This window comes from Fringilla coelebs (genome assembly GCF_963513975.1).
Source record: "Fringilla coelebs genome assembly, chromosome: 7".
Classification (NCBI taxonomy): Eukaryota; Metazoa; Chordata; class Aves; order Passeriformes; family Fringillidae; genus Fringilla; species Fringilla coelebs.
Window position 1 is genome coordinate 5284109 of NC_140035.1, and position 16307 is coordinate 5300415.

The 16307-nt window shown below is 39.9% G+C and overlaps 1 protein-coding gene across 1 annotated transcript in view; it reads left to right on the forward strand.

Annotated features, from left to right (window-relative positions):
• The window catches only part of LOC311156081 (von Willebrand factor D and EGF domain-containing protein-like), a gene marked incomplete at its 3' end in the record, with an annotated part of 152569 nt that overhangs the window by 106071 nt on the left and 30191 nt on the right, over window positions 1-16307 (forward strand). Inside the window, exons 18-20 of the mRNA XM_084209764.1 lie at window positions 2291-2428; window positions 4329-4469; window positions 5968-6123. Coding sequence (XP_084065890.1) covers window positions 2291-2428; window positions 4329-4469; window positions 5968-6123 — 435 coding nt within the window. The remainder of the gene's footprint in view (window positions 1-2290; window positions 2429-4328; window positions 4470-5967; window positions 6124-16307) is intronic.

The following is a 16307-nucleotide window of genomic DNA, read 5'->3' on the forward strand; positions in this document are numbered from 1 at the left end:
GTCAAAAAATCTTTCTTTGCATCTGTAGGTGGTCAGCTCCTATCGAGGCATGAAAGGACTTTATTTTCTCAAACAACTTCCCATGCAGGGATGGAGAAATATAGCTGGCACACAAACAGATGGTTCAGCCTTGGAACTTGATGAACTTCTATTCCTATTATTTTTATCTGTACTGTGGCAGTGCCAAGACAGTCGAGACTCCCCTGTGCTACAGTGCATGGGAGGTCCTGTAAACAGAATAATTGACACTTCTTGGTGCAGTTTTGTGTCCATTTTTGCTGCTTCTTCAGCATCATTCAGCCAAATCTCAGTCTTTGCAAACATTTCTCCTTGGATTCATCTGGTTTGTCATTATGCCCAAACTGGTCAGACGCTGTTTAAAATCTCTGTGTGAAAAGCAGCGCTTGCATAGTTTCACCTCGGCATCACAAAAATCAGCCAAGGGGCTGAATTTTATCTTGTTACTTGTGGTGCTCCTTTGATTTCTGTAATGCCCTTGTCTTTGAGGTATGAAAGACAGCCCTTTGCAGTGAAAAAAAAGAGTATTTAAAGGTGAGAAGGGAAGTATGAGAGGGACCAAGGGAGAAGTGACTGTTGTTACTGAGGGTGGGAACTTTGATCCTCCTCTGATTGTTTCTGGTAGCATGTTTAGTCTTTGTATGATACTCAGAGAAAGAAAGTAATTACTAATCTAATCAGAGGACTACTCATTCAATAGTTTCCATGTGATGCCTAATAATTTCCCAATGCATCACCAGAAATCAGCATCAGAGAGAAGCAGCCTGATGCCAGGAATGTGATAATTGAAATATAATGAAATATAAACAGGAGCCAAAATTTTACAAGGGAAGGAAAAAGGTAAGCCCAGACCTACAATGCTGTGTGATGTCCAGTTTCAATAAATGAAGCAAGCAGCAGGAAAACCATAATAAATTATGTTGAGATGGCACAGAAAAAGGGATGCAGCTTTCTTGCTGCTGCTCTTTTTTTCCTCAAGAAGAAGCAGGCATGGGAAGGTGATGTCACTGGCTTTTTAGGCAGCTCAAACTATAAAGAGACTTCAGTTTGAGTTTTCTACATTGAAATACTATTTTAACATGAAAGGACTAGTGGAAGCTGTCTGCAATGCTGAAGATTATGTTGTAGGAGGTGAATAATAATTCTCTGTTTTTATCATCCTGAAATTCATTCCTCCATGACAAATTTCTTTTTTGAAGGGAAAAAAATATTCTTTTATCCTTAGACTTTTTGTCCCAATAAAGCTGGATATCTGATAGGGATCAAACCTTTCTGCACCTGGTGCTATGTGGTGAGGCATGTCCCTGGATTCTCCAGGAGCTGTCCCCATCTCCTTGTAAATTCCTGCAGGGACAAAGGAGATGCTTTAATAAAAGGTCAGGGCTGGTTTGTGGCTGCCCTCAGGACTGTACATCCTGTGACCAGCAGCAGCCAAGCAAGTTTGCCCAAGTGCACAGAGACAGCAGCACCTGAAGCCTGGAGGAGCTTTAAACAACATTATATTTGGTTACTCTGCCTCATTGCTGGTCAGAGAGTGGTTTTATCTTTTGGGTCACCCTCCCTTAATTTGATTCATTAAATCACTCAAAGCTGTTTGAGGGATTGTTAAAACCTTCTTCCTAAAAATCAGTAATAGTCAAGAGATATTGTTTTGCATTCAGATCCAGTGGCAGCCTGTCCTCTGAATACCAGTACTGTGGCTCAGTGACATCTTCAGAATGTTCCTTCAATTTTTGATTTGAAATAGAAACATTTGGGTTGTTTTTAAAACTCTGATCATTTTTTGTAAGGTTTACCTTCAACCAGACTCTATCAGGGCAGTGCACAGCTATGTGGGGTTCACACAGAAACAAAAAGTACAATAGAGGTCAGTTCTTGGCTCCTCATATCCTAAAGCCAAAATGGTGAAATTCGTGGGGCTCTTCAGTACATGACAAAGATCTCACATTAGCAAGACAAGAGAAACAGCAGCAAAGACATGACATGCAGGGGCAACATTAATTTCATTTATGTGCATTTTTATTTAACATGCACAGCTTTCCATGAGCAGTAGTCTCAAATTCAGCACTTCTGGTGCCAATAATGACAGCAATAAACAGTGTGATAAAAGCAGGTTTAAGTGAGACAGTGGGGAATTTGGCTGGAACATGAGTGACATACCCTGTAATGAGTTTGCAGCTGAGAAGTGAGCCTTTGTCTGCTTCAACATTTGAGCTGAACTATAAACAGGGAACCTTTCCTGATTATTAACTTCCCCTTTGCTTTGCCACAGGGCTTACTTGTCAGGAAGACAAGAATGAATGTGAAGAGAGTCTTTGTTTTCCTGGAGTGTCTTGTATGAATACCTTTGGATCTTATGCATGTGGAGTTTGCCCCACTGGGATGGAGGGAAATGGTAAAACTTGCAAATGTAAGTGTTTTACATGATTTATTTTAAGAGATTGGGGGGGAATGGGTTCAATTCTCCTACCATTATCCCTAATTGAGTATTTTGCCACTCATTTCAAGTACAGACCCTTAAATGTACAAAACAGACTATTGTCATGTTATATTAATGTGGATATTTGCAAATTGCTCTGCTATTTTTCATTCTGGTAGAGAAGGAGCACCACAGCCTACAAAAGAGCACTTTGCAGACAGATAATTCACCAAGGACACCCTGCACATTCTCCACTATTTCACTCCTAAATTCACATCCATGAGTGAGCATTTGGTGAGCACCTCCAGAGCTGATTTTGCTTTGGGTGACAGCTGCTAGGAGAGTAAGAGAAAGGACAATGTGCCAAACCTTTCCATCCTTTCACCTCTGTTTCCAAGGTGTGTTTTCATTAAAGGACACAGCCCAGGGAATGCTTGGCATGAAGTCATTCCTCAGATCCCAGCTAGGGAAGGAAAGGGCCATGAAGAGTTTTAGATCTGCTCAATATTTTCTTTTAGAGCAACAGACTCTACATTGGGGAGCCTACAGTGACTTTGTACTCTGAGACCTTCCCAGTGTACTTGGCAGGACTCACACACACTCTGCTTGTTCCAGACACATGGATAAAAGCCTTCTCCAAAAGAATTTTTCCTTTTTTTTTAACCAGAAGGAGATAAACCAACACTTGAAGACTTTTTTACTTGTTTCTTGGTATTTCCAAAGAAATCCAAGAAGTGGAAGATGCAGGTATCCTCATATTGACTACAGAAAGGAAAGAAATATCCATTGTGAATAGACAGTGGTAGCTGCAGGACCCTGGCACCAGCAGCACTGTTTTTGCCAGATTTACCAAACATTCCTTCAATCACATTGCCAAACACCTGTATATGAAATTTTCTGTGATGTATCGTTTGGCCACATTGGTTATTTCAAAGTCATTTTGCATCTGTTTCACAAATGCATATTTTAGTGGTTAACTTGACCCACAAAAGAAGGATATACCAAATAATGTGCTTTTGAAAAATGTAACATTTCCTACTTTGCATTTTTTAATTACAGGAAAAAAAATTCTGTTTCTGAAATGAACGATTATTAGAAGGAATAAACCTGAAGGCTTATTTGTTCATCTAGGATAGGACAGAATTATTTTTAGCTCTGATTCAGAAACTTAACATTCCTGCTCTTACCTTCCTTGCTTAAGTGAGTGTAAAGGGAAGGAGGACTGAAGTTATTCTATTGCTTCTAAAGTGAACAACAGCTCATTGTATTTTTTAATATATACATATATATAAAGAGTCTGAATTTCAGGCTCTACTAAGAGCAGAAAATATTCAAGAGACCCAAGGCACTACCCACATAGACTTTACCCCTAATTCATTACCTTAAAATTATGCAGAAAATCACATTTTTCAGAGCCTCCTCATGGCATCCATGGGCACTTTTGACAAGTATTTCCATTCTCATGAAGCTGACAGCTGAACTGATGAGCAAACACACCAACCAGAGTTTCAGAGAGAAGGAGAGGTTTCAAGGAGAGGCAAAACTCAGCCAGAGCACAGCTCCCAGCATCCCCACCCAAAGGGCAGTGCTGTCAGACACTGCTTGACCTGAGCCTTTCCAGGTGCCCTGAGCCCAGTGAAAGATCACAGTGCACATCCAGACCCCCAGACAAGCAAAATTCAGAATGCTTGGGCATAAAAATTTCTCCTATGACTGATTGAAGCTTTGCTGTGTGCCAGCAGCTGGGCCCACCTGACCTGCCTTTATTTGCTTGTAGACTTCCAGAATAAATTTGTGCCAGCTTACCTGATTTGCTGTTGCTGTGGCTTTTTATCATCCATCACAGCTCAGCTCTAACACCTTGTTTTTGTCTCTGTGATATTTTTCACAGCTGTGCTTGCTGCTGATGTTACAGAAGCTTTAAGCAGTGGCAAAGGTGAATTGAACAGGACTAAGGTTAAGCAGCCACTGCAATCCTTAGACACAAAGGATTCTCCTGCAATTAAGAATTTTAACATAAGTGATAGGCACGGTAGGTATACAAGGATATGAAATCTTTTTCATTTGGGGCAGATTATGGATTCAGAAATCATTAATTTTAACACCTTAACAGTAAACACAAACTAGCTGTTTGTAACACAAGAAAATTTGAGTTAGGAAAAAAACCCCTCAATACATCAGACTGTGGACTGCTGCTAAACAATTTGATATGGAAAGGAGCCATTACAACAATAACAGTCAGGCTTAATTAGACATCACCACTTCTGAGGTAGGACAAAACCACCCCAAATTGCAGTGATCAATGCAAAGCAAGATGATAAAAGTGACAGCTTCTGCCACCTTGCCATGACCAAGTGGTGCTGGTGTTTTATTTCAGTATTTAATGGGCAGCCACTGAATTGCTACTGAGTTTTAATCATGAGATCAGCTCAAGGAATGAACTTGCCTGTGGCAGTAGCTTTTCCCAGAGGTGCAGCACTCTGACATGGGTGTGTACCTGCACCATGCTTGTGTTGGTCCTGCTCTAATGAGTGCTGCATTTTAATTGATTTTCCAGTGAAAGCAGGCAGCAAAAAATTGAGATTGGTCGTATCTGTTGTACAGAGACCACAGATAAATAACACATTTTATTTGTAAAAATAACATATGTATGGATATATTATATGTAAAAATAACGTATTTTACATGTAAAATAAAAGGGGGGTTTTTTTTATTACCCTCTTTTTTTTAAATATCTGTACCAGGCCAGCCAACCCCTTAGCAGAACCTGCCTCCTGCAGGTATCTTATATCATGATACTGTAGGTAAAGAGCAAGAATAAGGCAGAAAATACATGAGAATCGTGATGGAGACCTCACTAGAAGCAATTAAAAGAAATCTACAACCATCATTAAGATTGTATTCATCATCTGTTCTCTGCCTTGACACTATTAAATACTTCACAGGCAGTTCATATACACTTGCTATTCAGTGACATCATAAGTGCTAAAATATTATATACTACCAGAGTGTCAAATTTTGCACATAGTCCTAAGATAATTAAAGCAGTTTTCTGTAATACAAGGTTTGACACATTAAAGATGATTTCCAGATCAGAAACATATGTACTTCACAGTGTAATTTCAAAAGTACACTATAGGTGCTGTAAGGTTTGATAATTACCTTCCAATTATAAAAGACCAAAAAGACGTCAATAATACCTTTTCTCACTCAGTTAATCTTACACTTATGCTGAAAATTACAGTTTCTATATTTTACATGATAAACGCCAAACAACTTCGCGTAGTAAACTTGAAAACGTGTAATTAGAGGACTAATAAATCTTGCTTTAATGAGAAACAGCTGCTCTGTTACGCTGTGCCTACAGGACATTCCCATCTTTGGCTCAAGGTTTGGGAACACCGCACGAATTAAGACTTTAAAAGAATACGAGCAGTAACAAAGCTTTAGCTGGGCTATATTCCAGGTGTGGTGAATAAATGTGATCAATAGTGAATAAATGCTTGACCTGCCCTGTTTTGGCCGTGCAGGAGCTGTGGCACAGGTGCCCAGCTGTGCCAGCCGGCCGTGCTTCCCTGGAGCGCCCTGCTTGGACCGCAAGCCCCCCTCCCTCGGGTACCTCTGCGGCCGCTGCCCCGCCGGCTTCGTCGGAAACGGCCGGAGCTGTACCAAACTCCCCAGAGCAGGTACTTGCTGGTTTATTTGTGAATTTTACAAAGGTTTTGCCCAGAAAGGGCGTGAGGCAGAGTGAGCTAGCGTGGCATCACAGCGCGCTGGACTCTGGGATCAAGCGCTGGTGGCTGTGTTGTGTCACTCTCGCCTGAGGAGCAGCTGGCAGGGATTATTTCAGGAGTGCCTGGCTCCATCAGCTGAAATCCAGCAGATAAACCACCTCATTTGCTGCTAGGGGGGATTTCTCATGTCAGGACTTGTTCAGTGGTATGAATCACCACATCTGTGTTTCTGCCACAGCACTGGCACAGGAATGCAGGAGTTGTTTCCTCCTCAGGAAGATCAGAACATGACACGATAGATACATGTCAGTATCACTCAGCCCTCCTTCCTTCCTAATTCTTCTGCTGCAAGGAATCTGTTCTGCAAGGTGACCTGTGAAGACAATAATAAACAAAGTGTCGTGCAAGAACAACTATACCAACAACTGAAGGCAACAGATAATTAAAGAATTTCTGTACTATTGTTCATGGCCTGAGCAATAATCTTCCTTGGGGAGCTCTGGAAATCAGCTGCTCCCATTAATCTCTGAGGACTGAAGAGAAGGCCTCATTAAAAGAGATCTGCTGTAGTGATAGAAAAGCTGGGTCCAGGCACAAAGTGGCAATGACACAGCTGTCATCTGATCCTGCTCTCTCTCAATGATATTCCCATAATTCAATGTATGGTTCTATAGGCACAATCTGGATGGTTGTCCCCTTTTTACTGCCAGGGGGACTTGTGTTTATTCCTCAATAACAGTACTTGCCAGGTTAGATTCCTTGAAATCTTTTCCCTAAGTGTTCCAGACAGAGCAGCTTGAAACCTGTCAAATTGTTCCCTGACCTCCCACACTTGACCAACCCTCCTTCACTTCCCATTCTGTATCCAAATCAATGGCTGTTACCTTGCTGTTATATTTTAACACACTCTATCAAAGTGGAAGTAATTTTACTGCTTAGTGTAGGTATCATCCAATCTCTTGGAACTATAAATTGATTTTAGCACATTCTCAGAATCTAAAGGTCACAAAAATAAACTCAACATTTTTCTCTCCCCAGCAATGAGTATGTACAAAGTATTACTTTGTCTGCCAGCATCACTAAGCCAGCTATTGACTCTTCTATAACTTGGGGAAGCTGTGAAAGTGGTTGAGGAAGAAAAAAAAATCATTGTGCATATAAATAACTTTTCTGTTATTGCCCAAAGCTGAGCCTTGTCATTAATGGGATAATGGGATACACATTGTGCACCCCAAAGGTCCTTTAAATGCTGTTGAGTAGAACAGACATCCTACGGCTGCAGGTATTGGTACAGTAAATCAGGCACACTTACACTGTGCTTATATAAACATTAACCAATAAATTTGTCTGTGTTCTAGAAAGGAGAATGCAGAGAGAAGCTGCCATTTGCTGTGATTCATACCTGTCATATACAACTCCAGGCAAAGATTTAAGAAATATCCCAGGTATCAGGACCTGCAACAAGTACATGCTTCCTTCAAAAGTGAGCTGTATATCAGAGGCAGGGGGAATGCTTTACATTTTTCTCTTGAATATGCAAAATGTGCCAGGACTTCATGCTGGAAATGATGCCAGCTTGAACACTTCAGGAAGGGAATGAAGAGGAATTATTTTTTTTGTTCCAACAGAAGTTTATATTCACTCCTGTGAATTATATCACAATACAAGCACTGAGAATCTTCTGCCTCAAGGTTAAATGAGAGTAGTCATTTGTTTTAATACTTAGAAATGGAAGCAATTGTTGCAGCTTTATGAATGTCCTAATTTATGGCCAAAATGATGGGTTTAACTTTGCTTCCCAAGTGCTTTGCCAGTAGAAGCAGAAGTATTGTATAGCATTGATGATTAAAAGATATCAGACAAAAAAGGATTAACTCTCAATTAAATTTATGTACAGTTGTGGATTATGATTATTGTGAAATCCTCCCTGTTGCAATAATAGCTTCTATCCCTTGTAACTTATGCCATAAGTCTTCAAATGAAACAGAACAAATCCTCTTCAGCTTGCTACAGTGCTCGTGAAGGTACTGGGATTATGTGCCACTTCTTTCCAACTCAAGTAATTTTAATCTAAAAATACTCCTGCTAATCCCTATTTTGTACTTTTATTGGCTGCTTTTGACATGAAATTATAGTCTATTGCAGTGATTTAAGGATTAAAGGATAAGTATTTCTTCATACCAAAACTGCAAAAATTACCCAACTGCCTTTGTAGGCTGCTGAGGAGAAAAATATTCCAGAGGAAAATTGTTTCCTAAGTCAGTGTTTGATGAGCTGCACCCAAAAATTCCTACAATTTTGATTTATAATCAACAAAGTACCATTTCCTCAGCATTGATATGTGATAGGTATTCATCTCTTGAAGTGCTTGACTTACTGCAAACTATGTAACTCTAAAAATAACTTTCTGAGCTACATTTATCTGCTCCAAAATTGCAGGGCCTCATTCTGTTCTCACTTACATATTTTACCTGGCTTATATCTGTAGTTTGTGCCACTTTAAACCGACCAGACTTGGTTGCAATTTTTCTTGAAGTACATCAGAACAGTCTTAAAGAAAAGCCAGTATGGAATTTCACATATAAAGGGAAGTTTTGGGGTTTTTTTAAACAAATTCTCCTATCAGAAACAAAAAAGCTATTCCTGTCCCTTTCAGACCCATAAAGCAGGTATCCTACATTTATTTAAAAATTTACTAGTAGGGTCAAAAAGTCCCTTAAGTCTGCTGACATTGCAATAAAGAGGAAAGCCTGAGGAATTTAATTCTGTCCAGGCTTCCCTGGGCACATTTCACTTTTGTATAAAATATCTGTTGCTTTTTTGCTAGAAGAGGCTGATGTAGTAAATCAAACCAGCCAGTATCATTGGTCATATTCCTGGCACAAAGAAAATGAATATATCCTAATGGGGATGCTGGGGATGCTCCTGCACGCTGCAATATCCGTTCTCGGCAGGAGCTGTGGGTATTTCTGCAGCCTGCTTTCATCACTCACAGTCACACAGATACCCATCTGTTTGCACTTTCTTTAGCAGGTTAGAGAGGTTGGTGTCATCACAAAGGATTTATTTTTTAACTATTAGTAAATCAGCAATTTTACTGGACAAAGCAGTGCCACATCCATCACCCAGAAAAGATTGTTTGTTCAGAGCCAGCTCTTTCTGCCTCTCCTGGTTTAGGCAGCTGAAGATCAAGGGAGGAGGGGATTTTATGATCTCTGTAATCGAGTTCTGCTTTCCCATTCAGAGCACCACTGCAAGATCTCCTGTCATAGCAGTTAATTTGCAGTATTGTAGACATTTGGCACTTGCTATACTTTTGCATGTGCAGCTATTTGTTATGTTTACGTGCTCTGTGCTTCACACTCCTCCAGTGCCTGCACTGTGCATCTGAACTCACTTTGATTTTACATCAGAGAGACCTCTGTCACCCTCTCATTTGCACCACTGTCAGACAGACATCAAGGTGTGGGTTTAAAAGGAGAATAAAACGTTTTGAAGTACAGGAAGGTGTGTGTCTTTAAACACACACTGCTCAGTCAAACACCAGAGGAACATGTTCACCTCAAATTTTGCATTCCTACATTTTAGCTTGGAAATCACTTCTGTCATTATTAGCACTCATCATTAATCACTATCCATGAAAAATAAATATCTCCAGTGAGAGCTTTGGTCACTAACTCAAGGTTTCATTTCTGGAGATAACTGCAGGAGTAAGAACTTCTTACTGCCTGGAACCAATCAAATGATTTTGTTTCAAGAGATGACTGAGGAATGTAATAGATTCCTTTCATCTTTTATCTAACAGAATTGATGAATTTGCATTAAAAAGATCAAGGCCCAGCTTCCAGTCTCACTTACCCCAGTGTAAATCAGAAGTGACTCCACTGAACAAGTAGCATTACCCTAATGGACTGAGCTGAGCACAGCTCCTGGAAGACACAAAAGCCCCTGTTCAGGCAGGCACATCACACACAGGACTTTTAAACCTGAGATCTGTGTGTACCAATAGGTGTGGATAAAAGGCAAGCACTGTTCAGCATTCAGAGGGTGCTTTGCAAAGAGGAACTAACCCATCCTGATGTGGTGGCAGGGATGGGGATGCTGCAGCCATCAGCTGTGAGGTTGGCTCAGGTCCTTGCAAACACAGAACAGAGCCACTAAACACACAGCAAAGGATGCTCTGATCTGCCTCTGTGGGGTAAGAGCTCTCAGCTCTGCCTCTGGCCTCCAAAACTGGGAAGCTTTGAATGTCAATGGCTTCCAGCTCCTAGCTCTGACTCAGGCCATGGAAACTGTCCACAATTCATCTCTGGAATGCATGGTGGGAGCTGCTGATCCCTTTCAGAAACGCAGTTTCAGTGTTTCTAGCTGGGGTGTATTTCAGGACAAAATGTACATTTTTTTCAGATGGAGCAGTTATGATGCAAAGATGTCTCCCTCAAGGGGTATGTGATGAAATGGCCACTGAAGTGGGGTTAGAAATGCCACACAAAGACATTCCATATAAATTTGGTCTTATGAAAGAGTCAGTTTTGCAAATGGCATACCAGTAATCTTCAGGTGAGGCCTGGATCAGCCTGGCATTTTGGACATGAGCTCTGACCCTTTCCTGCCCTCTGAGTCTGTAATTGTCACTGGAAATCCACTCCTGTACTTGTCAAGACAGAAAAGGAATCAGAGAGAGTCTTTCTGATGTCTTTCTCCTCCTTAAGGATACCTCATAAAATATTAAATATTTTCAGAAAAATATCAAGAGACCTTTACTGTATATGCCATGACCCAAACATAACAACCAAAGTAGACACAGTGGGAAGAATATGTTTAGATAATTTAAAAGATAAATGGTCTCCAGCTTCACTGATCCATACACTCTGTCAATCCAGAACTTGTTAAGTGCTTCCAATACAGATGATATATTTAGGAAATGATGTAGCTCAGCAATAGAAGACCAATGAAGCCCAAGCCATAAAACCACTAGGGGAGAGGACTCAGCTATATGCCATGAATAATATTTACATTCAATCAGAATATCAAGTACAGATTACATTTCTCTCCTACCAAGAATGTGCCACCTTTTGCTTAAGCAATCACTGGGCCATCATGACTTTTAAGTGATAATAACAACTCAGTCTCCAACAAATAATCTGCAGAGGATACAGGCTCAGTAGTTTTTTACATTGACAGAGCAGAGCAAGATTATCTTCTCTTAGAATTTCCAGGCTCATTGAATCATCCAGCTATAATAGCACACAGCTTTTAAAGGGAGCCAACCCTGTTTGCACAAATTTGACAAGATTGCTGTTTTGTTAAAGGCACTTAAAGGCCCCTTTTGAACTGGAAGTAACTCAGACTGGACCAATATCCTGGCCCCATTAAAGCCACACAAGAGTCTTTCCACTCAGGGATGAAGCAGAGAAGGATTTAAAGAGAAAGGACTCGTAAGCAACACAAAACAGTGCAGGGTTTAAATAAATATAGGTGTGAAATATACAGATTGATCATGGTCAGGACTCATTTTGGATCAGTTCCTAAACATCTTGCTGGTTTTGAACAGGTATATAAAGGTATAAAAGGACTTCACAGGACTTTCTTGCAGAACCAGGGGATATCCACTGCCAAATCATGTGAATTTTGCCCCAAATATTGCATATCACGTGAATAGGGTTGGTTCACTCCTGAAGGGACAGAGCAACAGCCAACACAAGGCAACTGATCCTTGGGATGGAGGAGAAAATCCTTGCCCATGCTGATAATATGTTAGATTTAGAATTTCAGAGAATCAGAATAACAGTGTCAGAAGGGACCTCAAAAGATATCTGAGGCAACCTTTGTTTTCTCAGAGAGAGCTAGCTAAGTTCTTCTGTGCCATGCCATCTGAAATCTTATTATTGTAATTCCTTGCCTTTTGCTTTCTAAATTGGGAAGGAAGTCTAGGTACTTGTCAACCTAATCAGCTGAAATTGTGGAGAATTCCATAAAAGCATGAATTCACTGAGAGTATTTATACATGCTTACATGATTTTTAAATAGCTTCATTACTGGTTCCCAGTAAGGCAGAGTTCACTTTGTGCCTTGGCTTTCATATGTAAAATAACTCAATTTTTATATGTTTACAGCCCAAAACAGCATAATTATTGTTTTAGACCATTTATTTCTTGAATAAAAGAAGTATTTCAGTAATTTATTCTTTGCTATTTCTTTGCTGAAATACTTTGAAGTATTTCAGCTATTTTTTTTTTGAAGAAACATTACAGCTTTTCTTTTGAAGAAATGAACTTTCCTTATAATCTATTATTACTCTTCTAAAGGATCCTACATAGATATTTCAGAGTATTAGACAGGGATGCTTCAAAAATGATCTGCCTTAATTTAGCCTATTTTGTATATATCTATCAACCTGTTCATGCCATGAGAGAGCCTGAAGACCCATGAGGCATCATCAGATAAGAACACAGTTTCTATTAATTTTTCCATCTATCTCACTTCTGAGAAGTAAAACATACTGTCAATTCTTGAATAGAAAATATAATTTGGTTCCATGAACTCAATCTTAACACCACCTTTGTAGCTGCTGAAATAATGCAGTTTCAGGCTCCAATAATTGGAGGAGGCAGAACACAAAAGAGGAGGGGTAAAAGTTCACACCTGAGAGATGGACAGGGGACAATGAAAGGAAGGGTGATAAATCAGCTACCAGGGGATGAAGTGGGAGATCCAGGGTGTGTTTTGAAACACAACCACACTTCTCCCTCTCTTCCTGTTTTCTTGGCTGGGAATTGAGAGAAAGGCACAGGAAGAGCACTTCTGAAAGCAGCAGCAGAGAAGGGGTTAGACCCAAGGAATAGAAAGAGCAGGGAAGGAGATCTGGCAACAATGAAGTGAGAGGAGCACAGCTCCTGTGCCAGGGGTGAGAGCACATCAAACATTCTGGGGGTTTTTCCCAACCCACATGAGGGAAGTTTTCAATTAAAGCTTGAAATAAACAGGAAGGTAGATGAGGTGTTTGAGAAAACATTGTTTGTAAAAACATAGCAGGTTTCTAAATCTCCATAGGCAATAAAAATAAAAAGATACTGATAGAGAAAATTGTTGGTAGAGAAGGGGAAAAAAGTCCTTGTGTGGGGAGCATGATCATATCTTTGCAATCAGTAATTCTTACACCATTTTTAAAATGCTGTCTCTGGTGACCCTGATGGTAAAATTTGTATTGAAAATATACAGAAAAAAATCACAAAAGAAATAAAGAAAAACCCCAGCAAAGAGGCTGAAAAGAAAGAGCTTAAAATACATTATTTTCCTCAAAGACCCATTTTTCTCTCATTGTGTTATTCATTTTCCTGCACTTGGCCTGTATATGATGTCTAGTCCCAAGAATCTTACTTGGAAAGCAGATCCATATAAGAGGGGGAAATGTAATGTATTAGAATAAATTTCGTATTTAAAGCTGTTCTATCAGTTTCAGACCTGAGTGTCAGACTAGGACTTCAACTCATGGCCTAATAGTACTCTGACCTACCCAGGAGGCCAAAAAAGGAGCTGATCACTTAAATCTGTGAGAAATCTGGCTTAAATTATTATAAACCAAGGCAGTATTAGTGCCCCAGCTCTTTGTTCTTCTTAGTTTTTTCTGTCATGTAATCTTCATAATTACTCTTTAATTAATATCCACAACCTCTTAAGCATCATGAAAGGTTTTTTTGTCTCTTAAACTCTAAATGACAATGCTTTCTATTGCAAAAGTTTTACAAATAGAAAAAATATTCCCTATTAAAAAAAGAGCTATACCTTAGCAAAATTTTTCTAACAATTGTTTTGTATTTGTTCAGTATGAAAGGGATAATCTTTATCCTTGACACATCTTAGATCAGACTGAAAACTCTGTCAAGCAGTCAATAATATCATTTGGGTCTTCATGAACAGTTTCTTTCCTGGCCAGCCATCTCAGAATCCCCATTTTCTTTAAAGACAGCAGTTAATGAATTGAGGTGTCGATTATATTGCTCTGAAAACCTTGAAGCAAATGAACTGCACAGTGATGCAAAAATTATAAATGACCTTTAATGTGACATAAGGAAACTCAGTAGCTCACATTCAGGTAATATTTTCTTGTACACTCACATGGGTGTTCCACATCCCAGAACTGGAAGAGGGCTCCCGGATAGCAGAGTTTAGACCCCCTTCCATTTGTGGGAATCATTTACTCTGAACACAGAAAGTCTCCTAAGCAAGGTTTAGTGGGTGAGCTGACTGAAGATCCCAGGTTTTCTCCTCCCCAGAAGTGTTGTGTTAAAACAGAATGGTTCTGTATTTCATTGACACAAGACAGATTTGCCTTGCAAATTCTGAATGGTGTTAGAGAATTGTGGATGTGCAGCTGCAGCCACGTTGGCAAACAGAGTCTGGAGCAGAGGAGTTGTTATAATCAGAAGTGGCTGAGTGATGCAGAGTCCACAAACTATTCCCTGCTGCTCATGATTTTGGTAGGTGAAGGGGAAGAAAATTGCTCACCAGACAGCAACATCAGCGACACAATCTCATTTTCCATCAGGCTGAAAGAGCTCAGGGATAGTGAACTAGATGTTCACCTTTTAATTTCATCATTAAAGCATCAAGTGAGTAAATTTGCCCATCAGAGAAGTGGCTTGAGAGCACAAGGAGAGAATACTCCTGTGCAGATGGAGAGAGAGTTGTGTGTCTGCTCTGCTCTGTGCTGAACTGTGTGAATGTGAGGAGCACCACATTTGACTTTCCACTTTTTTACATAAAAAATATGTAAAGGATCATTAGGTCAAACATTAAGCTCCTATCTAAATTTACACTAATATCCCAATCACAATGAGCCTTTGAAATGCTTTTTTTGCTACAAAAAAAAAAAATCCTGAAAGTAACTCTTTGTGAAACTTGGGAGGCTGAAGCTGTATTTCACTTCAAGTGGTGAGGAATTGATTCTGGGATTGTAGGAGAAGGGATATGGTGACTGGGAATTCCACCCAGCATCTAATGTGGGGAGCTTCTGGGTGCTTAAGAGGAAGGAAAGGAGAACCAAAACTATGTTACTGAATATTTAGGAGAGGGAAGGCATTAGGGTATCACTGGATGGCAAAAGAAAATATTTTAGGAATTAAACACACTCTAAGAGTAATGCCAGAATATAATAATATAAAAGAGTTGATGAAAAAAACAGAATTTCCCTGGAGCATCCTATTGACAGCTGCTCTTGTTTCCCTTTTCCCACTCAGTAAATACAGAAAGAAATATTAACATGGAAACATACAGAGGGAAATGGGAATATGCTTAGCACTCTAGTAACAAGACTTCTTAGACCAGTGTAATTTTTCTGCTCTCTCTTGACATTTTAAATAAGATTTATGTGCTGGTAGATGTCTCAAATTTTAAATGATGACCCACACAGTGTAATATGTCAAAAGAGCATTTCTCTGCCAACATTCTTCTGAATGAGAAATGGGCTGGACAGCAGGTACTACTAAATGTTAATAGCCCTAAAACTACACAAATTGTAAATTTATTGAATTGTGTTAATAATGAATCCTTAAACTGCTCACAGAATTCTGAAGGAGTTGTAACTCAAGCAGAATTAAAGGTGCCCATAATCCTCTGAGTCACAGGCAGAAGTGGCCACAGCCAGAGGAGTTTAAGGAGAAGGAGCCAGTCTCCCCCTGGATCAGATCAGACTGATTTGGGGCATTTTATTAAATTAAAAGAGAGAGAAGCACTTGAGATCACATGGTGCTGCTCAAATCACTACATAAATATAAAGTTACACTCATATTTAAAACCCAAAAGGAAAGTTTCTAACTCGAACAGCTGCAAAGAGAAGCATGGCAATGGAAAGGTGATAAATACTGATATCTGCAGGCAGCTTAGGCAAGTGTTTGAGGTGTCAGCTGCCAGTTTTGGTCAGGATGGGGCTCCAAGGCACATGGCTTGGGAAGAACAGGGTGAAGGTTTGTAAGTCTAAGTCCAGCAAAGATGTGGGGGAACAGCACCAAGGAATGTGGCAAGCAGCCTGGTGCACCCTGCTTAGGCAGGGTGTGAAATGTGTGCTGCTTCACTGGGAGCAGAAATAGCTGGGGTCAGAAGGGGACATGACTTCTCTTCATTCCAGTCTGGATCTG